The sequence below is a fragment of the Rhipicephalus sanguineus genome, chromosome 3 (assembly GCF_013339695.2).
Source record: "Rhipicephalus sanguineus isolate Rsan-2018 chromosome 3, BIME_Rsan_1.4, whole genome shotgun sequence".
NCBI lineage: Eukaryota > Metazoa > Arthropoda > Arachnida > Ixodida > Ixodidae > Rhipicephalus > Rhipicephalus sanguineus.
In genome coordinates this window covers 3778541-3803399 of record NC_051178.1, presented here as the reverse complement: position 1 = coordinate 3803399, position 24859 = coordinate 3778541, and the positions used below count along the sequence as shown (strand labels likewise).

Here is a 24859-nt window from a genome sequence, read left to right as displayed (position 1 = left end):
CAGTATTTGCTCTGCTTTTATAGCAGTGTAATAAATGTTAAATTTTTATTCCTATATGATTCAGCAAGCTATATTCAAGCGTTTCTCAATCCCGGAGGATTACGCCAACGAAAGTTACGTATGATGTTCACATCATATCGCACCGTAAAGTGCACTTCACTGCGATAATACTGACGTATGGGCTGTAACGTGAGTGCTGACGTTACGTCAGGCCATAAGTTACCCTTTGAACCTCTGTGTAGTGCCTGGTAAGACCACGATGTGTACACAACTACTGCACTTACAAAAACACGTTGATCCACCTCGTAACGCTTGGCTCAAAGCAAAAAAAAAAAAAAAATTCAGCATAGAATTGCTCGCCGACTGCTTCGCATGAAACTGATTCCCACAAGGCGTGGGATCTGACGAATATTTAGTACTTTGTTATTCTGTGTACACGTTAACAGTGTCTCCCAACATTTAAAAAGGATACCCTACGTCTCCTATTCGATTGTCGGCTTTCTTTACGCAATGCTTGGCCGATTGCATATGTTATTCCTCCGTTGTACTTCTTGCACACTTCTGTTCCCGTTTTGCTTTTCTTTTCTTTTCGATGCTTCGCCGATCCTGATATTTCAGTTCATTTCAGTTCATAGTTAAAAGAAAGCGGGAAAACAAAACCACAATACACATGGAAAAAGGGCACCAGACGACGCAGAATGAGCAACTGAAGTTGAGCACGTGCTTGGCTTGTTTAGATATGTTTTTATTCTTTCTGCGATTGCGTGATTCTTTAATTTTGTAGTTTTTTCACACTGTGTGTATATATCTTTATGTGGTTTGCATTAAACTTCAGTTGATTGTACTGCATCGTCCTGTGTCTTTCATTCTCATTTGTCTGTGTTGTGGGGTTTTTTCCGCACTTTAACTATGAATACACATCAACTGGCCCAACTGTCCATTTCAAGATATAGTTTGCTGAATAAAGCCGGTTCCACTAAATGTCATTTTGAACACTGCGCAATTTTCAAGCGCGCATGCTACTGGAAAGGTTGCACACAGTATCATGCATAACTCTCTGCATCAATCCCAGTATTTGCCCAAATGCTGTAAGATGTAAGAAATGTTCAAGATAGTGTGCAGTGAGGCACAGTGGAGTGTTCCCACAATACACTGTCTCGTACACAAGCAGTGGGCGAGCAATTCTTGCCGTCTGCCAGAAATGTCTTCCTGAAAATGATACAAAAAAGAAGTTCTTTAAGCTTTCTCTGTCCATAAAAGTGAATTTCTTGGCAAGGACTTACACTTCACCATACTTATTGCATACCTTTTCACAAAACATGACACAAATACAAAAATGTGAGGCTGCTAGTAGTTCCTTGTGAATTTTTCACTTAAAGTACACCGGGCGAAAAATACACGAAGATAATGAAACACGAAACAACACCAGAAGTTTTACACTTGTCCTGTGTACCACCATTCGGGTAGATTTCGATGTCAGTCAAGTTAGCATTTTAATGTAAAGGGATGTGAATGTTAGTGAGGTTCACTTTGTATTTAAACACGCTGGACACTAGATTCTTGATCAACCACGGCTGCTCTGTTTAGGACTGAATATTGGGTGACTTGGTATTGATTCATGGCAAAAATTAACAGCGTACTTGTAATGAGGACAAAAGAAGACCTGGACACAATACCAGCATTTTCACCTTGTCAGAAATTGTGTCAACAGTGAGAATACTGTGTAGAGATCATAAACACTGTGGCAACATAATGCAAAAGGGAACAAAGAAGGTGATTTAAAGGGACACTAAAGAGAAACAATGAATTGGTTTAGATTGATAAAGTGTGCTCGGAGAACTCTTCTGTAGTTTTTTTCACCATCATAGGTTTATTATTAGAGGAGCAAACCAAGTTTAAAGTTTCATTTTTAAATTTCGTGCCGAACTTTGTAATTCGTGACCTTAAAGACTTCAAAGAGCATTTAACGTATTTTGGCGCCACTGGCTCGACGAAATTTCCAGAAACGTGTTATGTCAAGTCTCTGGCCCCCTCAGACGACAGTGTACTTCGATTTAACCGATTAGGAACTACGTAGGCCCAAGCAGGCGCCGTCAAAAATATGTGACGTCACGGCAAATGGTGCCGGAATTCCAAGGTGGCGTCGCCACCTGTATTTTCTTTTTGTGCGTTTTCTCGCTTATTAAGCGTCTTCGTGCAGAAAGCGTGGTGTTTTAACACGAAAGTGTTTTATGCCGGGGTCCACCAAGACTTCAGTGACGTATTTCCGTCACGGAAATGACATCGAAAAAATATACACAATCAGATGGCAAAGAAAAAAAGGTACCGGCAACGGGCATCGAACCCACGACCGCTCGGTCCGCAACAACAGATGCCGGGCACGCTATCCACTGCGCCATGGTCACAGACTCTGGATGCCTTACGAACGCGCCTTTTATATCTACCACTCTCCCGGTCGGCTGGGTGGTGGCGACTTCTGAGGGCGGTAAGGTAAAGTAATTCGTCATTGCTGTGGCCTCCACGACTATCACCTGCAGCGCGTTACGCGTCCGTCCCATTCGGCGCGTTTTCAATAGCAGTTGAATTCTGTCAATGCCTTAACATACCGCGAGGTGGCGACCTTTGCCCAAGCGTCGTAAAAGCGTCGGCCTCGCTCAGCATCACGCTAATACAAACCAAAATTGCAATGCGACGCGCGCCTGCCTCACCTAGCTCTAACACCGCGTTCCATGCTCACGCGCTCGCCCCGAGAAAAATCGCGGCCGGGCTACCGGGGCGGCAAGACGCGCTTTGCGTTTCCCTCTAGTCCGGCTGTGGTTTTCAATCACATTTTAACATGCCGCGGGATAGCGACCAAGTTCTGCGTCCAATATGCGACGCTCTTCTGGCTATCACACCCCGTTTTCTGATTACGCTTTCACCGTTAACTACTGCAGCTACCACAAGGGTTTGTTTAATCATTTAACATGGACGTTAGTCGTCGGGATGGAGATGTACCGCCAATCATCAAAGTGGGTGCATACACGTTAAAAGGCGCCATTAGCTGCCAGATATCAATATACATTTTGCAAACTCTCTTATATCAATGTACAGTAAGCATTCAGTCACTTCTGTAAGGACATGCTTTACTTTCGTGTTATTCCGATTCCTATGACGGAGGGATCAACCGTGTTTTTTTGGTATCGTGGAAGACTACTTTACTAATGCGAGAAAAATCATTTTGCTCTTTAGTGTCCTTTTAACAATGTGGTTCAACAGGTTCAACTGACAATGTGATTCAAATCAATGTGATTAAAGTAGCCCTAATTCGCACAACTAAAACATCTCCTAAAGGCTATAAATATGCACATGTAACCCTGGCAAGTTCCAGTGCTGATATGTGACTAATGAATTGACAGTACCATAAAATGCATGTTCTTCACAACACTGTCACTTAGCAGATGTCTGTCACATCATATGGCCATAATTATGTTTCATCATATGGTCATAATTATGTGACGATTATGCCACATGTCAACGCGCACAAAGTGACATCGAGACGGAGGATCAAAACAAGCATGAAACCAGCATAAACAGAAAACAAATTTGGCCTCAATGCACATTTCACCACATGACAGCGTGATAATACGCATTTCACGCAAGCCACGCGTTTCACGTCCAGCGGCGAGAGCAGGCACAAAATGCACACACACGGCCGACACAGCTGGACAGTTGAGAAGCGGCTTTCACAAGGCCAAGGTAATGCCATGACGGCTTTGCTTCAGCATCCCACACGCTGCTGGGGCCAGCCTAAAACGACTTTCTTCTTGCGTTTTTCGCTTCTTTTTTCTCTTCGCACATGCATACGTCGCGACGCTTTCTCAAATCTCGCTTGTATTCCGACGGGTCTGATTGTCTGATTTCCTCGCTCTTGCCGATGAGCAGGCGGGCTGCAGCTGTCCTTAGGTCGAAGCGCATTTTATCTCGTTTCCTTCCATTCACAGCGGCCGCTTAAAGAAGAATTGCGTTTCTTTCTTTTTTTTATTTTGCGTCGTGTTTCCTCCGCACAGGATTTTATTTCGTGTGTTGAGGCAGCCGCCTTGGCCAGTTTGTTATCTATAACCATACACTGAGTGTACATGCCGTGGTAATCGGCTACATCGAGGGCTTGCCGGCTTTTCGTTTTAGTTTAATTTTGATTTGGTGGAAAAACCATGTAAGCGAAGTAACGATGTGAAGTAACGAGAGTATCAATGTGAGGTATCAGTATCAATGCGAGATAAGCGAAGTAACGACAGTATCAATGCAAATAGATCGCGTCAGCGCTTAGACCCCAGACATGATACACCGAGCGAGACCGCGGTGCGCAGCGAGAAGCAGCCGACTGGAACTATCAGTAGCCAGCAGCAGCCGTCAACACCGCCCAGTTACGCAGAAAGGAAACCACACAACATTGAAGTGACCTCTTGCAATGCACTGGGCGGGGCACCTCGAACGGCGCTGCCCTATCCTCCGGAATGAAGCGAGTTGAGAGGGAATGCGTCAGGTAAATGTAGCGATCGCTATATCTCCGGTCCTACTTTACATTTTCGAAAAATGTTTTCGGCTATATATTCCTGGGAAGGGTCCAACTCATTCCAGGGTGTTTTTCACGCCAAACGCGAGGGGTGGTTCATGACCCCTTTCAGGTAAAAAAAAAAACGTTCTACAGACAATGCACCACGGCATTTTATTTGCCACTAATAGACGCCTGCGCGTGGGAAAAGTCCGCGAGGGTAAGCCTGAGCGTGAATTCCTACCATGTCCGGGCGATGCAGACGAGGTAGGCAGTCACGTGAAGCTACAACAAGCTGCCGACATTCAAAGAAAGGGAGAGCCAATGCAGTTTATGTGCGGAGCAGGCAAAGCAAGAAAGTTCCAAGGGGACGATCAGTGACATCTGTCGCTTGAACGAATAAATAACGAAAGCGTGTTCTTGTGGGAGTATTTGCAGGGACAACAAACCACTACGGCCCAGCGCCATTTGATATGTAAAAGTGTTACTGACTTCTGCGTTCATCCTCGTCAAAACGAAGCACGTGTTGTCACTAGGGGGGCTGGATGTTTTAATGCGATAGCGTTACAGCGCACCTCGAAAAAAAAAAAACGTCTGTGTAAAAATTGGGTACAAATCACTGCATATTTTGCTTATTTATTTATCGGAAACTTCGTTAAATCGAGTTCAGTGCCATGAAAGCTTCATTAATTCGAGTTGACAACATTGAACCCTCCGGGTATCTGCCGGGGAATGGAAGTTTCTTTGTTAGATTGGGAAATTAATAAAGCCAGGTTTCATTAGATCAAGTTCTAACTATTTCAATTTAAAGCATGAATAATCGCAACCCTTACACACCCTTACACACATGGGTGAATAAGAAGCATCAAAGAGAGCTTGTTGTTCATGTTGGCTCGTGGTGGTGACAACCTCCAGTAATGTAGCAGCAGCAAGGCTGGCGTGAACAATTTCTCTTTTCTTTCTCGCAGTACCAAAGCAGCCGCGACGTTGCAACATGGTGGCATGGAATCCCATCAGCTACAACCTTGTAAGTGGGCCCTTTTTTTTTTGCAAGTGCGCCACTTTTTCTTTTTCGCCGTTCCATCTGGAGGGGCAGCTGGCTTGAACGCTTGAATTTCATCAGTTTGTTAGCAGAAACCTAAAATGCGGAGCCTACATCTTTGTCATGTTTTCAGCAGCGAAAGCACCTTTGACACATTACCGGTGGCGAATGAGTGCGCTTGAGGTCGTGGATGTAGCTCTGACGAGTCTGAGAAGACATTGCTGATGGTCATGGAGTCGTCCGCCTTCTGAATTGGTAGCGTGTCAAGCATGAGAGGAGCCGGCACGCCCATGCCCCGAGCGGAAGATGATATTGGGGCCCGCGTTACCAAATCCCGTGGACGGAATGTAGTCTCAACTTCTTGTTGTGGTGGTCCTGTGTAGGACATCGGCGCAGTGCCACAGCACTGCGTGAGTCCAGCGTTTGTACGCGGGGAGGGTGGGAAACGCGCTGTCGAGAAGCTGCACTGCACAGTAGCAGCCTCGAGGTGGGGCCCCTCCAGAGCTCCATCCTCGGTAGCGAGGAGATTGGACTGGGTGGTGGCAGCGAAGTAATAGTCAATCGGTCCAAAGGCAGATATGAGCCTGGTGCTCCACTCGTCCCAGGATTGCTGCCTCACGCCTTCGTACCTGTGCCACGCCGCGGCACCGTTTCGAAGGCGGTCTATGGCCACCCGCCACTTCTTTTGGTCCGTTCAGGCCTCGTGAGCTCCGAGGGCGTTGACGGTGGCCACCCAATTGTCGGCGTCATTTTGGAAGCCGTGGAGCTCCAGTAATTCGCAGAAAGCCGGCGATGGTGGAACGGCAGGCGAAAATCCGGAGTATGCCAACGCCCAGCAGCCCAGTTGGTTTGAGAGAAGCGTGAGAGTACGCCGCAACTCTCTGCGGTTCTCGGGTGGGCTGGCCTCAACAGAAAGTTCTCCTCGCCCCATCCATGCTTGCGAGGCGCGCTTGGCAAGCGTGAGTGCTGACGAGAAGTGCGGCCCAGTGTTCCGTATTCGATGCAAAGGCATAAGGTGCCCGAGCGGTGCACTGTTCCAGTGAATACCAGCAGATCTAGAGGGTTTTGTTCCCCATTAACCAAATCTTAGTTTTTTCCATATTGACGACCGCCCCAGACGCATGGCAAAACTGCTTAGTCTTCTGGAATACTACTTTTGTCAGTATAAAAATACGCTATGTCGTCATTTTAGCAGTAACACATTTAAGCTTAAATAATATTAAAACATCACCATTCGTTGAAACATGCTGACATTAGAAATTTTTAGTTATTTTATTTCAGTATACTGTCAACCCTAAATGCGGTTTTTACAGGAGTGGGTACATTTAGAGAAAAACAGCAAACACACAGAAGTGATTCAGTGAAAATGTAGATGAAGACGGAATCGCATAAGTCTATACAATTCATACATAGATGTCTTGACAGATAAGTCGCTGATGGCATACATGCTAAACAGAGAAATATACATAGGTTACAAGATATTCACTGAGGTTACAACATTGTAGGATTCATCTTATGCTACAGGCATAGGATAAGAAAAAAAAAAGAAAAAAAGGCAGGAAACTATTTAGGAATCAATCTGACAATGTCAAGCATCTAATCGGTGTTGCAATGGACAGCTCGGCGAGTTCTAGAAATTTTTGTACTGTCGTTTGCAACACCGTTGAGGCGTCTTGCGCATTCCACTCACGCACGGCTAACGGAAAAAAGGAATAAAAGAAAGTGTTGTTGTTGCAAAGGAGTTCTTCAAGAGTGAGTGGGTGTTTGTTTCGAGTGATCCTAGACTGACTTATATTGATGTGGTCTGATGCTTTAATCCTAAATGAGTTGTGCAAAAGTAAGTAGATAAACTTTAGACGATGGAGTTTCGATCTACTGGATAAAGTAGCGAGCCCTGCGCTTTGCAATAATTCAGTAGGTGAATCTGTGCGCCGGTGCTGGTTGTAGATAAATCGTGCTGCTTTGCGCTGCACCCTTTCCAGTGTTGATATGCAGGTATACGTGTACGGGGACCAGACAATGTTCGCATATTCCAATATCGGACGTATAAGGGAAAGATAAGACAGAAGTTTTATCTCAGGGGGTGAGTCTTTCAAGGCACGTTTAAGAAAGAAGTGCTTGTTCATGGCCTTTTTTGCTACATGCTGGACGTGCGTTGTCCAGTTCAATTCGGATGTGATGTAAATACCCAGATAACGGTATTCGGTAACAGAACGCAGTGTAGTGCTGCCGGAACCATAAGTGAATTTGAGCGGAATGTTTTTCTTAGTAACTGACATGGAAACGGTTTTTTCTTTGTTAATGGTCATTTTCCAATCATGACACCACTGGAATACTTTGTTTAAGGCACTGTTAAGTTTAATTTGATCAGAAATCTGTTTGACTTCGTGGTAGAGCACGCAGTCATCTGCAAATAGTCTCATTTTGACTTCACACTCGTTGGCTATGTCATTAATAAAGAGTAAAAATAGAAGTGGGGCCAGCACGGAACCCCGGGGAAAGTACGGGAATAACATCAGAGGCGTGTCCGTCAAGTTGTACATGATGGCAGCGGTCAGCTAAAAAATGGGCGATCCATTTCGTGACAGGCCCATTACCAATTAGATGCTCAAGTTTGTAGACCCAGTTTCCGGTGTGATACACGGTTGAACGCTTTAGAGAAATCAAGAAATATTATGTCAATTTGGGACTGATTGTTGATACCCTGTGCAAGATCGTGTACAAATTCGACAAGCTGCGTAACAGTGGATAGTCCGTTTCTAAAGCCGTGCTGGCAAGGGTGGAGTAGATCGTTGTCTTCGACATATTGAGTCAGAAATTTCAAGATAATATGCTCGAGAATTTTACCGCTTGTACATGTTAGAGAGATAGGCCGGTAGTTGTTTGGGCATTGTTTATCACCTGACTTGTGAACGGGAATTATCTTAGCAATTTTCCAATCTGAGGGAATTCGACATTCTTCAATTGATTTCTGATATATGAGACAAAGAGATTTGCTACAGGGTAGAGTGTAACGTTTCAAAAAATCATTAGGAATGTGTCCGGACCACTGCTTTTCTTTACGTCAAGGTTCAGAAGCAAAGATAGCACTTCCTCCTCAAAAATTATAGGGCTACTGGTCAGTTTTTCGTGTTCAAATGATGGCATGAAAGTCTCGCTAACATGGTTGTTTACGTTACTGTCAACAGTGAAGACGGACTGAAAGTATTTATTAAAAGAGTCTACTTTAGCTTTCCCATCTGCGGCTACCATTGGGGCACTTGATCTTTGCTTAGTCTTCAGGTACCGCCAAAATTTGCTTGGCGAGGTTTTAATAAAGGCATGCAAAGTAGTACTGCAAAACTGTTGTTTTGCACGTCTTGTTGCATTCTTCAGCTGAATGTTTAAAGAATAGAGGCGAGATCGGTAGTTACGGATAATACGATTTTTACTGTGTCTTCTAAGTCTCTTAATCTTTCGCTTTATATGAATTATCTCTCGCGTTATCCAGGGATTTTGTTTGTTCGTACTTTTCTTGACCGTGGGGACGAAATTGCTGATGCAATAATGGATGATTTCTTTGAAGTGCGACCAGATCCTATCAATGTTTGACTGTTTATCAAGACATACATTGGCGAAATCGTCGTATTCGTGAACAAGATAAGTCATGATAGCGTCATCGTTAGCACTGCTGAAAACAAGGACGCGTTTTTCAGCACCATGTGGACGAGCAAGACCAGCTAAGGGCAGTTTACACAATATTAAATCATGATCTGATAGACCGTGAAGGCTTTCTATGGTGGTGTTGCTGCTTAGAAAGTGGTCGCTAACAAAAATTAGGTCTAATATTGAGCTACTGTGATTGTGAACACGAGTCGGCACGTCAACAATCTGAGTAAGGTTGAAAGTAAACATGAAATCTGTCATCTGGTTGGTAATGATTGTTCCAGGGTTAAGACGGCTCCAGTTTACGTCGGGGAGGTTAAAATCTCCGGCCATAATAATCCTACCACTGGAAGCATGCCTAAGCATGTAGTCAAATAACGGGTCTAGATACATTGTATCGCTATTTGGAGGCCTGTAGACGGCTCCGACAAGAACAACGCCATCGCTTAAGTGTATCTTGCACCACACAGCCTCAACACCGGAGACTTCGGGCAGAACGGAGTATATTATACCTTGTTTTTTTTTCCCCTCCAAGTTGAATTGAATTGAATTGACTTTATTTTTATGTTTACAACAGAAAGGAAGCAGAAGCTAAAGGCCATGTGGCCTGACAAAAGCTTCTGCTCCTACGACAGTTCGGCACGCAGGCCGTACGTAGCACACAAGTCAATAAAAATTATTCTGTACATACAGATTCAACTAAAACAGTCACGAAATGAAAACGACATGTGTACAAAAAAGTAGAAAATACTAGAATCGCGAGAAGAAAACAAAACAAAAAGAACTACATAATACACTGATAGGTCATTTTTTGCCCCAGTCAACAACCAAAATTTGCAATTTAGACAAGGAAATTGATAATACACACACCAGCTTTGTCAGACAAACTCAATATTGTGTGAAATGAGCAATGTTTTGAATAATTCATTTGACACTTCCATAACTTCGTCGTGAAATTCGTGTATTCTATTGATTAGTGAAGGTGCTTGGTAACATATTAACTGTTTCCCGTAATTCGTTCTTTTTGGTTTTCTCACATGATGTTGCCGTAAGCTGTAGTGCGGGTTGGTGGGTGCATCCATGATGTAATGTGTCCTGTTTTGTTTGATGTGCCGCATTAACTTGTAATAGTACACTTGATTTGCCTTTAACATAGAGTACTTTATAAAAACAGGCTGCGTTCTAAAGTTTTCTAAAGGTCCACGATAACCCTCAAATGCCCGTAGGACTTTTTTGCAGTACAATCAGCTTCTTATAATTTTTTTGTGTGGTAGTGCCCCAAATTAATATGCAGTAAGTTAGTCGGGAGTAAAATAGAGCGTAATACAACGAAATTTTCAGCCAAGGAGGAACCAGAGTACTTAAGCTATATAAGCAACCAACAGTTTTACTTAATTCTGTTACAGTTTTCTCGACATGTATGTTCCAGGCCAAATCTTCCTGAAACCACACTCCTAAAAATTTTTGACATTTCACCTGCTCGATTATTCTATCATCGAAAACAATAGTTGCGTTACAGTTTCGCGGTTTATTAATTGGGGCAAATATCATATATTTTGTTTTGGAAGTGTTCATTTGTAATTTATTCTGTCGTAACCAGGAAGAGAGTTGCTTCATATAGTTGTTTACTTTTAACTCGAGATCTGGGATAGTGGCAGCTTTAAAGAAAATGTTCGTATCGTCCGCGTACATAACTAATTGTGGCGACTCAGGGATATCACACAAGTCATTTATATACATGATGAACATCAGAGGTCCAAGTATTGAACCTTGTGGGACACCCGTAGTGATTTCAGCGTAAGTCGAAACGTCGTTATTTATGCTGACATATTGATATCGGTTTGTTAGGTAATTACGTAAAAGTTTGAGTGCGTTTCCCCGTACACCATACTTTTCCAGCTTATCAATTAATAAGTTGTGGCAAACCGAATCAAATGCTTTTCTGAGATAAACAAATAGACCTAATGTATACATTCGATTTTCAATATTCGATAATATTTCATGTTTAATATTAAGAAGCGCTCTTTCACAAGATTTGTTTTTTTGAAAACCGTACTGCATGTCACTGATTACGTTGTATTTATTAAAGAATTTCTGCATTCTAACGTTTAAGGCACTCTCAAACACCTTTGATAAGACAGGTAAGACAGAAATGGGCCGGTAATTTGTCATTAAATGTTTATTCCCACCTTTGTGGATAGGACACACTGGGGCTATTTTTAAAAGATCGGGAAATATACCGCTTTCAAACATTCTGTTTATGATATGAACTAAAACGGGTGCGATAATATCCGCAATATATTTCATTGGTTCTGGTTTGACATCATCACGCCCAGCAGAAACATTGTTTTTCACTTTGAGGAGTAGTTGAGCAACTTCAGTAGGTGTAACAGGTGTAAGTATCATCGAGTTAGAGAGGCTGGAACTGTTCACGATAGGTGTGGTCGTGTGTTCCTCCTTGTCAGGATACTGGGCGCTAGAAACCAAATATTCATTTAAAGCTGCTGCTGCCTCTGTACCAGTCAACACTCCCGTGGGTGTCTTTATGCTGATGTCAGTGCTCTTTGTTTTCATGGCATTCAGGTCTCTGACTTCATTCCAAACTTTCCTAGGGTCATTCTTTATTTTATCAAATAATTGTGCGTAGTACTTAATTTTTGCTTGCTTCAGTTCAGCATTCACCTTATTTCTAAATTTCCTAAAGTCGCTAAACAGATCAGCACTTCTACATTTTACAAACTGGTGGTACAGTTTGTTCTTTATTATCATTTTTAACAAGTGAGCATTTATCCAAGGTTTGCGTATCTTCCTATTCCTTCGGTAGCGTGGTTTTAACGGAAACGCTTGGTCATAACAGTGGATCATTTTTTCAAAGAACAAATCGTACGCCGCATTTGGGTCTTTCTTTTCAAACACACATGACCAATCTGTTGATAGGATCAAGGAGCGGAATGTTTCCAGTGCTGTGGCATGAAAACTACGCATCAGTATTACCTTTCTCCCCTCCCCTCGCTTACGAACGTAAGGAATGAAGCAGAATAGAGGCAGATGATCGCTTATCTCAGCAGATAGCAGTCCTGCAACGCAGTCAGTTGGGTGTATGTTAGTTATACATATATCAAGTAGTGTACACGTTGTGGGAATCGAGCGCGCCCTTCCCTTTGGCGCCTCGTTCCCCAGCTAGCGCGCGTGTTGGCCCCGCGCGGCTCGAGCGCCGGGAACCGCCGTTAATCGGCGGTATGGCGACCGCGGCGGCAGCGCCAGGCCTCTTTGTCTGGTGCAAGCCATGCGTCAGCCTCCCGGCGCGCGGACACGCGTCCGGGCATGCCTCGACATGCTCACATGCTCACGCCACCAAGCTAGCTTACGTCACTGTGCAACGCCGTTCCCATTGGCCGCCAGTGACAGCCCCCGTCCCCCTTGAGCTCACTTCTGTCTGGTGCGGGCTTGCCCGCGTCAGATGCTCTCAGGCCTTGACGAGAGGTTGACGCGCTGCTTAGCAGGCGGCTTCTCGTTCGTGTGCTCGACTGCTGCCCTTTGTGTGATGGTCGTAGCGGCGCTGGCAAGCGTACTCGATCGGTCTTGCGGAGTTCCCTTTACGGCCTGCAAGCCCGTGACTGTCGAACTGTGCTGCATCTTGGGTTAATAAACCCTTGTTGTTTGTTGACATCCTGCCTCGAGTGCCTTTTCTGCGCCGTGCCGGAGTCGACGAACCCGGTCGTAGCGTCTTTGTTCGCTGCGGCAGTGGAGAACGTCGCGTCCCTTCACGGTCGCCTCGTAGGGTAAGCTTTGTGCTAAACCTATCCCCACATAACTGGCGCCCAACGTGGGGCCTCCTTTGGTGGTGACCGCTCGAATGTGGACTACAGTCCTAGCCTAGCCAGTTTCGGGTTTTCTCAGCTGTTCGAGACTCACGCGGAGTGCGTGCTTTCGGGCCCCTCCAATGCGTCGTCTCCGCTCGCTGGCCTTCCTTTGTTAGCAGCACAGCTGAGTGACCAAACCGCCGCACCGGAACGTCCCTTCCTAGGCCACATGGTGCTGGCGTTCACACGCTCGCTGACCCGTCGTTGTCACGAGCGTAAAGGGTTGACAGTGTCGTCCGCGAGCCAGCTCGCATAGGCGACACCGTCGCCGCGTTTTCCGACGATCATTTTCCTCATGTGCGCCTTGGCGACGCTTTCGGCAAATGCGAGCCACCGTGCTCCGTTGTCGATTCGTTTGCCTGTCGCATGCGGCATCATGCATCCGTCGGTGCGGAAACCCTTCTTCTCTGTGCCGTTTATTGGCCCCTTTGGGTATGGCGTGCATGGCGGAGAACAGGCGCACGACCCTACAACGGCGGCGCCTGCCTCGGAGCAATTAGCGCTGCACACAACTGCGGCACGGCTCCAGGCAAAACATTGCCTTCCATCTCGCGAGCAGAACCGCTGTTTCGTGCGGCGCTTCGCGGTTGGTTGTGCGCTGGGAGAATCGCGCGCGCTGACAGCGCTTTGTGCATCTCCCTGGTCTTTCGCTGCCCGTGATTCTCGGTCGCATCTTTCTCGCGCGCACGGGTATCGTGAATGACTTCCGAAGCGGTGGCTACAGGGTCGTCCCTTTCGGCGCCCTACAACCATTTGCAACCCTTGTAGTGGCTACCGCTGCCTTTTAAGTTCGGGACGCCACTCGAGATTTCGCTCGCCGGTAGCTTGACTGCTATGTCAACATAGTGCCATTGGTGGAGGAAACGAACCCCATGGCGCTAGTCTGGCTTAAGCGCTTGCGCGAGCCCTCGGGCCGCCTCGCGCGCTGGGCGTTGACTTTGCAGCGGTACAACTTCGTTGTGCGCTACTGGAAAGGGAGTTCAAACGTCGTGGCTCACGCCTTGCCACGTGCCCCCGTTTCGGTGTGACACTTGTGTTCGCCACTCCCGAGAGCAATCGCATCGAGTAGACTCCGGGGCCTCTGGCTCCAAGGGGTCGAAAGGCGCGAACCCCGACGGCGAAGTGACTTTTCGAGTCGATCGCCTCGGGTGAGCACGTCACGTCAGCTGGTATCCTCTTAAGCAGAGAAGAGCTACCAAAGGCACAGCAGTGCGATCCGTTTTGGGCTCCAAGAGACGTGCTCCCAAGGAGCGGGCGCGTATTGACAGTCTGGTATTGCTGTCGGCGCCGTGTGCCGTTTACGCAGTCTGGTATTACTGCGGGCACGTTGGATTCGCATCTGTTTGTCGCCGGCGGAGTTCTCCTGCGCTCCACATCATCCCACCAGAGGAAGCTCCCCAGGAGTCTTTTAAGGTGGGGGTACCCCGCAGTCTAAGGAAAGCCACCCTCTGCTATTTCCACGACTCGCGGTTGGCCGGACAGGCGAGGGGCCGTAAGACTTTCTAAAAGTTGTGCCGCTCTGCTACCTGGCCAGGCATAAACGTGACGCTCTTCACTCCTCGTGTGACAATGCGTGCAGTCTCGTGCGGGCAAGCCCCCCGGGCTCATGCAGCCGCCCTCAAACCCTTTCGTTGCCCGCAGCAGCGACTTGGGAGGGGGGGAGGCTGTCACACACCCGCAGGAAAGCCGGGAGAAGGCTGGCTCCAAGCCACGCCATCGGTACAACCTGCGGAAACGCACCTAAGCGACCTTTCTCCCACTGACAGGTAGCTGGACTTTGTTCCATACCATGACAGTGAACGGAGAATAACCGCTAAGGTGCGGCGGCACGCGTCTGGAAGTGGTAGAAGGCCCTCTTGGCCGAAAATACCTTCTGACGTGTTGTCCAAGCCATAACCTGGCAAGCGCCCCCTTTGTTGGGCAGCACTGTCAGGCAGGCACCCTTTTTGGCGAGCCGGCTATGCTGGGGGCACTCCTGTCCACTCCTGCATCGCCCTGTCGTCTCCCTGAGCCTGGCTCTACCATGCCGCCAGCCTGTTGCTGAACCTGTGGCCTGCTGTTCCCTGCTCCTTCCTGCGGGGGCTTGGTTCCTGCCTTCTGGCCTGCAGACACCATCACCTTGCCTTACCCACCTGGCAGCTTCGGCAGCCGCCCTCGGCGGCTGGTCCGCCCACTTAAGCTTTGGCCCAGGCCCGAGCGTGGTCGCTCCGGCTTCCGTTCCTGGCTGCCTGCTATTCCGGCCTGCCGTTTCTGTGAGGCCCCCCGTCCCAGCGACTTTCGGCGGTTGGCTGCCGCACGCAACTGACAGCCACGCCTCGTACGTTCCCGGCTGCCAACCTCTCCAGTCCGGTGAACTTCAAGCGGGCTGGCTGCCCGCCCTTGTGCAGTCTTGCCCCCGTTTCTCCTGGGCTGTGGACCTTCTTCCCGGCGGTGGCCTCTCCCTGGTGGTGCAACTTGTGGTGGAACTTTTGGTGGAACGTTTGGTGCAATCATGGCCGACTTTTGAACTTGTACCTTCGGGAAGACGACACCCCCCCTGTTGGACTTTGCCCCGTTGGCCAGCCCCCTTGCGGCTGGGCTGACCTTGCCACTTGGCCTCAGACAGCCTCTTTCACAGGCTGGCCTCGGTCTTTAGGAGGGGGGAATGTGGGAATCGAGCGCGCCCTTCCCTTTGGCGCCTCGTTCCCCAGCTAGCGCGCGTGTTGGCCCCGCGCGGCTCGAGCGCCGGGAACCGCCGTTAATCGGCGGTATGGCGACCGCGGCGGCAGCGCCAGGCCTCTTTGTCTGGTGCAAGCCATGCGTCAGCCTCCCGGCGCGCGGGCACGCGTCCGGGCATGCCTCGACATGCTCACGCCACCGAGCTAGCTTACGTCACTGTGCAACGCCGTTCCCATTGGCCGCCAGTGACAACCCCCTTCCCCCTTGAGCTCGCTTCTGTCTGGCGCGGGCTTGCCCGCGTCAGATGTTCTCAGGCCTTGACGAGAGGTTGACGCGCTGCTTAGCAGGCGGCTTCTCGTTCGTGTGCTCGACTGCTGCCCTTTGTGTGATGGTCGTTGCGCCGCTGGTAAGCGTACTCGTTCGGTCTTGCGGAGTTCCCTTTACGGCCTGCAAGCCCGTGACTGTCGAACTGTGCTGCATCTTGGGTTAATAAACCCATGTTGTTTGTTGACATCCTGCCTCGAGTGCCTTTTCTGCGCCGTGCCGGAGTCGACGAACCCGGCCGTAGCGTCTTTGTTCGCTGCGGCAGTGGAGAACGTCGCGTCCCTTCACGGTCGCCTCGTAGGGTAAGCTTTGTGGTAAACCTATCTCCACAACGTTTGTACAGTGAGCCTGGTTGGTTCCGTAATTACGTTTGCGCACATAAACGAATTAATTAAACCAGAAAGCTGTTTAGATGATGTGTCATCAGTCATCATATTTATGTTTACGTCACCCATTATGACGAAGGGGGAAGACGAAAGACTGAGGAAATGCAAAAGCTGCTCTAAGAAATTGCAAAACGTGAGTTTGTTTCCCAATGGAGGCCGATATATAAGCACAATTGTGACATATTCTAAACGTATCATTACACTTTCTACGTTGTTCGTTACATGAGAGAATTCTTGAACTAGCTCATGTGCAAGGCATTGTTTAATATAGACTGCTACACCACCATCTCTGCTGTTTGTTCTTACTAAACCATGGTATTCATAATTTTCATAGTATGGGGGGTCATCATTCATGGTGAGCCATGTTTCACAGTACAATAAGATGTCAAAATTGTGCGTTATTGTCTCGAGCAGGCAATTCAGTTTGTCCTCCTTGTTTTTAATACTCCGCACATTAAGGCAGAAAAGTTTAAGTAGTTTGCTATTAGAAACTAATTTATTGAACGATGGAATATCGTAATATGCACTCTTCATTAGATAAAACTAACTCTAATTAACAAAAAAACAAAAAAGCCATAATGCTCACGCGGCCATTTTTTCAACGTCTTCCAGGCTGGCGATTCGAACAACTGGCGAGTTTTCGTCCTTGCGTACGAACACCTTGCCACCAGCCGTCCACACGAACCGCCATCTCAGTTCCTTTTTCCTTTCTACGGCAGCACCAAGAAGGCGTTTACCATACCGAGTAAGGTGTTCGTTGACGAACACCTTGGATGATAGTTGAAATCCTAGTGCTGTTGTGTCTATTTTTGCCTTCTTTGCTTTGCTGAGAAAGGCATTCCTCTTGGTTCTGCGAACAAACCGAACGATAATATTTGCCTGGTCATGTCTAGCAGTAGGCACTCGGTGGCAGATGTCAATATCGGCCTCCGAGACCTCTTCTTTAATCAACTCCCCCATTTGCGACACTATGGTTAGCGGTTCGCCTTCAAGTGGGATGCCTTTTATTTCAATGTTATTTGAGCGTTGGTATTGTTCCAGTTCCTCAATTCTGCATGAGAGCTTAGCATTCTCGGCGCGAAGATCTTGGTTTATTTTTAGGACCTGCTGTATTTCTGCTTTCAGCTCAGCCACTTCTTGAAACTTTTCCTTGATACTTCTCAAGTCTGCCCTGAGTTCCCGTCTCAAGTGTTCAATGGCTTTAGCCTCCTTCGACATTACAAGAACACAGGAAATCTTAACAAACAAGAATCAAACAAGTACAGAAAAAAAGAAAAGAACTGACAAGTTCGGCAGCAGTGCAAAGTTTGTATAACTTATTGGCTTAGGAAAGATTTACTGCTCACCTGCAAGAAGCAGAGGCAAAGTTTAGATGTTGCTCCGTAGTGCACCGCTGCCGAACTGAGTCAGATGCTCGTTCCGTTCGCAGTTTTATGCTGTGGTCTGTGACACGCCCAGTCTCGGCGCAGGCGCAGAAGGATAACTCCTGCTGAGTGATGACGTCCTGTCTCTTGTAATCTATCGCTCGGCCCTTGCACAGTCGCGGAAGAATGGCTCCAACCACGTGATGTCCTAGCTCACACGTGGCACTGCAGACGATCAACGGGGCGGTAGTTGGCGGTAATGTCTGGACGCAAACTGCAAGAAGCAGAGGCAAAATTTAGATGTTGCTCCGTAGTGCACCGCTGCCGAACTGAAGAACTAAGAAGAATAGCCACGCCCCCACCTCTCGATTGTCTATCTCTACGGATAACCGTGTAGCCAGGTGGGACAACTTCATGATCAGAAATACCAGAGTGCAACCAAGTCTCAGTGATGGTTACGACGTGAGGTTCTAAGGCTAGTAAAGTAGCTTCAAGTTCAGGTGCTTTATTTACCAGGCTACGTGCGTTGAAGTTAAGAAGCGTTATTATTTTTTGCTTCTGGTAACTCGGGGTTCGGTTAAAGGTGTTGCGTTTTTTGTTTTCATTTCAACAATATCATTTCGCTCTTCGTCCCAGGCAAACAGTCGCCCATTTATACGCACCTTATCGTATGTTAGCATTACTTTCTCTTTACGATCGCGATTTTCTTTTGTTCGATTCCAGAGTTTTTTCCTGACGTCACGTACAGCGTGGGAATAATCCTCGCTGATAGAAAAGCCAGAACCTTTTAATTGGAAGCATTCCTTCAGGATGCTGACCTTATTCCGGTAATCAAGAAGTTTTAGGATTACGGGTCTGCTTTTTGTGGGATTCTCTTTGACTAGTTTTCCAAGTCGGTGTATCCTCTCGATTCCTGTAATGTCAAGGCCTAGCAAGCCTTCGAGGACGTGTTCTTTGGTAGTTCGAAGCAACGATTCAGTTGTTTCATTCGGTTCTTCTTGGATTCCGTACACAATGATGTTAGAACGACGACTTCTATTTTCCAGTTCGTCAATTTTTTTAGTCATGGCTGCCAGGTTTTTCTCGAGCTCAGCTACTCTTTTTGTGCAAGCGGAGACTTGTTTTTCAAGACCTGTTAGTTTCTCAAGTTTCCTGTCAATTGCACTTAGTTTCTGATACTGAAATACTGTACTGAAATACGGTTGGTAGCGGGAGAACTGCCCCTATGGGAATAGACCTTTTTCAAGCAATGCCGGAACACCCCGCGGCCGCGCGAAGCACTACGGTAAAAGTGTGTACGGCGAGCCCGCCGGCTGTTCCGTCGCTCGCTGCTCGTTGGCGCCGTGGGAGCACCAAACGAAAAAAAACGCGCCGCCGCTGGTTGACTATTATTAAATCCTAAATACTACACATGTCTGAACGCACCTGCAGGTATCTCTGCGCATGAAATGCGAAAGGAATGATGCAGTCAGTGTAGGTATTACCGAGCAGACGTATACAGGATGTAGCAGTTAAGCGGCATGCGAGTTATCACATGCCGATACATGCAGTCAAAACGTGTTATCGTGAGCAATGTGAGCTGGAACACCGAATTCGTATTTATTCAATAATTACTTGTTCACAAGCCGCTATGGCATTTAATGTCATAGCAGCTCATGATCGGGTTTAACCAAACTGTTGAGAGCTGTTGCAGTGTTCAGGTATACAGATGATTATTTTAATTGACAAGTCACGCGCTGTACAAAGAAGTGAGCACATTCTAAACGTGTTTAACGAAAAAAGGGATGGGACTAGAATTAACTTGCGAGATGCCTTGCTCTGATAATTTGCAGTTTCTTGATACATATGCTTTTAAGTTTCACAGCGGAGCATATGTTTGTTGGCAGTATAGCCCGCGTTCAGCAAAATTGGTGTTTAATTTCATGTCGGCACATTCGAATATCGTTAAACGAGGAATTGTGATGTCATGATTACGTACGGCATTGAAAAAAAAAAAAAAAAAAAAAACTTGCGCACATAAGATGAGCAGTAGTTTCCAGCTGCAAAGTGATCAAAGAGGCGGGATATCCTGCGTATCGTTGTATCGGTTTGCGAAAATCTGTTCGCATGGCAAAGAAAGATTAACACGGACATCCTCAATTCGTAAATAATGAAAAAACTAGAAATATTGCAGTTATTCCACATATGTATAAGAAGTCGCATGCCTTGAAGAACGTAGGGAAGCGATGTAGGGGTGAAGGTTGTGTTTGCCGCCCCAAATAAGCTTAGTCTCATTAAGGTGGCAGAGGTCTGCGGTGGGCAAAGAAAAATGCGGTCAGAGGAATGCCAGTTCTTTTGTAAATTGTGTAGGAGTTAACCGCAAATTTCTCTTGTGTCCACATGTACATCGGCCAGACTGGTCGATGTATTAATACGCGCGAAAGCGAGCATCGAAATTCATTGATTGGAGCCGTCTCATCTGGCATCGCAATGTCAGTCATGAAAATGTAATCCCATCTTCGAAAGCACAGTAATTTTTTACCATCAATCTAATCAGACAACGCGAGAAATCTCAGAGGCATATCATGTCACAAATAACGCCACACTTTGTGTCAGTCAAGCTTCTCAGTCGTTAGAAGACAAGGAATTCAACTTTATTAATCGACTGTAAGCACGCGACTTGGTTGTTTGACTTCGTGCCTCTTTATGACACGCGCGACGCGCTCCCATTTTTGTATATATATGCTTTTTTTCACGCGCGCATAAACTTGCAGTTGTGTGGGAGCGCTGGTTTGTGTATTAGATGCGAAGCATTTCTTAGCGAACCCCAGGCACTTTGTCCGTTTCTATCTATCTATCTAACCGCCTACGTCTGGCGCTCTCCTGGTCGTCTCCATAACTTGTAATATACCAAAATTGGCATAGCAGGAGATCAGTGTATGACGAACACGATTCACTGGTCATGACATGAATAACGCAAAATACCTGTCGCGTACATTGTGAAACCCTATCTATCTATCTGTCTGTCTGTCTGTCTGTCTGTCTGTTCCGTCCGTCTAGCCGCCTACGTCTGGGTGCTCTCGTGATCGCCGCCTTAACGTGGTGTAGACGAATATTGGCATGGGAGGGTAAGAGGGTTTGACGAACATGACTGTCTGGTCATGACATGAATAATGCGAAAATCCTGACTCGTACGATGTAAAACCCTTCCTCCAGACATGTGCGGCACGTACGCGTATACCACTGGTGTCACAAACGAGCGCATTATAAAGCGCGCGCGCGGCCGCTTTCAAACAGCAGCAGGGTAGAACGGCGTGAGCGGCGGCGTGAGCCGCTCGCCCAAGACGAAAACGACGAAAAAAAAAAGTATCAAAAGACGCCGACGCGCCGCATCCTCCTCACCCACTCGAGCCAGACGCAGACAACCCGATCAAACGCCCGGCAAAGCCTGGATGTTTCTAGAAGGAAGGGCGGACGCATCACCGAGCGACGCCGCCGCGAGTAGAACCGGCGAGAGAAATCTCGAACTATCCTTAGCCTTGGCTGTACTGCACGCCGAAGAACCCTCCCAACGCTTCTAGAAACCGGGGGAGAAGGGATAAAAGCGTGCAAACGACGACCAGTCAGTCAGACAGGAGTGAGTGAGTGAGTGAGTCAATCAGTCGGCCCGGAGATGGTGAAGTTATACTGAGTGTGGCCCCGTCAGCCAAAGAAGACATGTTTATGATGGTGTGTGGCCAGTAGTGATGCAGAACTATCGGTAAATTGACTATCGATAGTATCGATAGTTTTTTTGAAACTATCGATAGTGTAAACAAACTATTGGTAGTGCTGCTATCGACAAACTATCGACAGTGCAATCGGTAGTACCATCGTTAATATTACTAGCGATATTACTGCCAGGCGTGTTTATTGCTTTGTTTTGATGTATTCGGGTTTCACCCACAAAGACTGTTAGCAACGTTTGACACAGACCGCGCCGTAATGTTTGAGAAGCTTCACAATTGTTTGAGATCGTTCTGTTAAAGGAACACTAAAGGCAAATAAGAATTTTTGTCAGAGTGAGAGCTGAATGTATGACGTCTAAAGCGGCAATATTATCAACAGCAGTGCCCTGATTACCGAGAAATTAAGCTAAATGCATCACACGATGAGCGTCACGAACGGGACATTTTGGAAATAATCCCGATGACGTGAGAGAGTCCGACTACACTTAATTACTCGTAATCAAACTAGCTGCAATAAATAAGCATAAAAACTGGGACGAGATCTTGCCATATATCGCATTCGCACATAACACAGTTCACCAAGAAACCACAAGAATGACACCATTCCGTCTTCTCCATGGTCGTGAAGTCACAACTATGCTAGATGCTGTGCTGCCACATGAGTGTGAAGAAGCCGAAACAGATGCTGATTACATCACCCAGCTTGCTGAAGAAGCCCGACAACTTGTGCGCATACGTATTCGTCGCCAGCAGGACTACGATTCAAGGTGACATAACCTTCGTCACCGACCAGTCTCATACACGCCGGGAGAGAAAATTTGGGTCTGGACTCCAATTCACCTTCGTGGCCTCTCAGAAAAGCTGTTAAGATGGTACTTCGGGCCGCATAAAGTTCTCCGACGTCTCACAGACGTCAACTATGAGGTGGTTGTTGTTGTGTAGGGCAGGGGCGCGGCGTAACCCGCGGCGGGCCGACGGAGTGGCCGAACGATGGGAGGGCGCGTAAAGTGACGACGTGTAGACCAAGCTTCGGCGAGACTGACGGGAGACTGCTCTCCCGCGTTTAGTGCAGGTGTTTTTAAGGAGGGCGAAGAAGGGCTATTGGTCAGCGAGGCACGGGTCACATGACCGGCATGGCCACGCCGGATTGGTGGTAGCAAAGAGGCATGGAAGAGACCCAGCTCCATGGATGGATGGATGGATGCTATGAGCGTCCCCTTTATAATGGGGCGGTGACATGTCTGCCACCAGGCTCGAAGAAAAAAAAAAAAGAAAAACCTTCCTTGTTTCATGTTGGCCCAATACCTTATCTACATTGATTAAATCTATGTTATTATACCAAAAAAATATAAATTCACGGTCCATCTCTCTGCCTCTTAAGGCAGAATGACCTTATTTTTCCCCATTATTTATAGTTGTACTTTATCTCTACTTTTCTGCCACCAATACTCTAACCGTCTCTTACTTATTTCTATCGCGGACGTGTTCAGCTTTCCATTGTTGTCCCTCAAACCCAAGGCTTCCTGTAGACTCGTGCCCACACGTATACCTGGGTGAATATCGCCATATTCAATCAGTACATGTTCCATCGTTTCCTTAGTTCCCCCGCAGCATGTACATTGTTCTTCTTCGTTACTGAATCTCGCTTTATAACTACGCGTTCTAAGGCAGCCCGACCTTGCATCAAACAGTAAAGCGCTTCCCCTTGAATTATCATAAAACCTTTCCCTCCTTATTTCGTTTCCCCTTCAGTAGTTACTCAGACCCGGCCTCTTTTCCATCGCTGTCATCCAGTAAGTCCTCTCCGCCTCTCTGACCTTCCGCTTAAGGCTCCTTGTTGCCATATCGCCCGCACTGCTAGCCGTATATTTACTGGTGAGCCTCCTAGTTCTTTTTCTCCACTGCGTGTCAACGCTTTTTCTATACAAAAAAGCCGGCAGATCCCACGCATTGTGGGAATCGATGTAATGCGAAGCAGCCAGCAAAGAGCTGCATACATCGTCTTGTATGTCATTGAGGAAAATGCGTGTTATGGTTTTCATGTTAACTCCTACTATTTATGTTCGTCACACAGTAACGTCGCGCAATACCAACTTCGGGGCAGATCAAGCTTGAGAAACGGCCGCCAGCGCCCCATGAGCGTGGCACGTAAGTCATGCTGTACGTGACATGCGTGTCATGATTTTCATGTTAACTCGTGTTTTTATGTTCGCCACACAGTCACGTCACAAGATACCAATTTTGGTGTATATAAATCTAGCAAAACGCCGCCAGCGCCCCATGAGCGTGGCACGTAAGTCATGCTGTACATGATATGCGTGTCATGATTGTCATGTTAACTCGTGTTTTTACGTTCGTCACACAGTCGCGTTGCGCAATACCAATTTCGGGGTAGATCAAGCTAGCGAAACCGCCGCCAGCGCCCTATGAGCGTGGCACGTAAGTCATGCTGTACATGACAGTCGTCTCATGATTGTCATGTTAACTGGTGTTTTTATGTTCGTCACACAGTCACGTCACAAGATACCAATTTTGGTGTATATAAATCTACCGAAACCGCCGCGAGCGCCCCATGAGCGTGGCACGTAAGTCATGCTGTACATGACATGCGTGTCATGATTGTGATGTTAACTCATGTTTTTATGTACGTCACACAGTCACGTCACGCAATACCAATTTCGGAATAGATCAAGCTAGTGAAACGGCCGCCAGCGCTCCATGAGCGTGGCACGTAAGTCATGCTGTACATGACATGCGTGTCATCATTGTCATGTTAACTCGTGTTTTTATGTTCGTCACACAGTCACGTCACAAGATACCAATTTTGGTGTATATAAATCTAGCGAAACCGCCGCCAGCGCCCCATGAGCGTGGCACGTAAGTCATGCTGTACATGACATGCGTGTCATGATTTTCATGTTAACTCGTGTTATTTATGTTCGTTACACAGTCACGTCGCAAGATACCAATTTTGGTGTATATAAATCTAGCGAAACCGCCGCCAGCGCCCCATGAGCGTGGCACGTAAGTCATGCTGTACATGACATGGGTGTCATGATTGTCATGTTAACTCGTGTTTTTATGTTCGTCACACAGTCACGTCACGCAATACTAATTTCGGGGTAGATCAAGCTAGCGAAACGGCCGCCAGCGCTCCATGAGCGTGCACGGAAGTCATGCTGTACATGACATGCGTGTCATGATTTTCATGTTAACTCGTGTTATTTATGTTCGTCACACAGTCACGTCGCAAGATACCAATTTCGGTGCATATCAAGCTAGCGAAACTGCCGCCAGCGCTCCATGAGCGTGGCACGTAAGTCATGCTGTACATGA

At 47.0% G+C, this 24859-nt stretch overlaps 1 protein-coding gene across 1 annotated transcript in view; it reads left to right on the top strand.

Annotated features, from left to right (window-relative positions):
• The window catches only part of LOC119386412 (GATOR complex protein MIOS), a 727447-nt gene that overhangs the window by 173203 nt on the left and 529385 nt on the right, over positions 1-24859 (top strand). The window contains exon 7 of the mRNA XM_037653722.2: positions 5503-5561. Coding sequence (XP_037509650.1) covers positions 5503-5561 — 59 coding nt within the window. The remainder of the gene's footprint in view (positions 1-5502; positions 5562-24859) is intronic.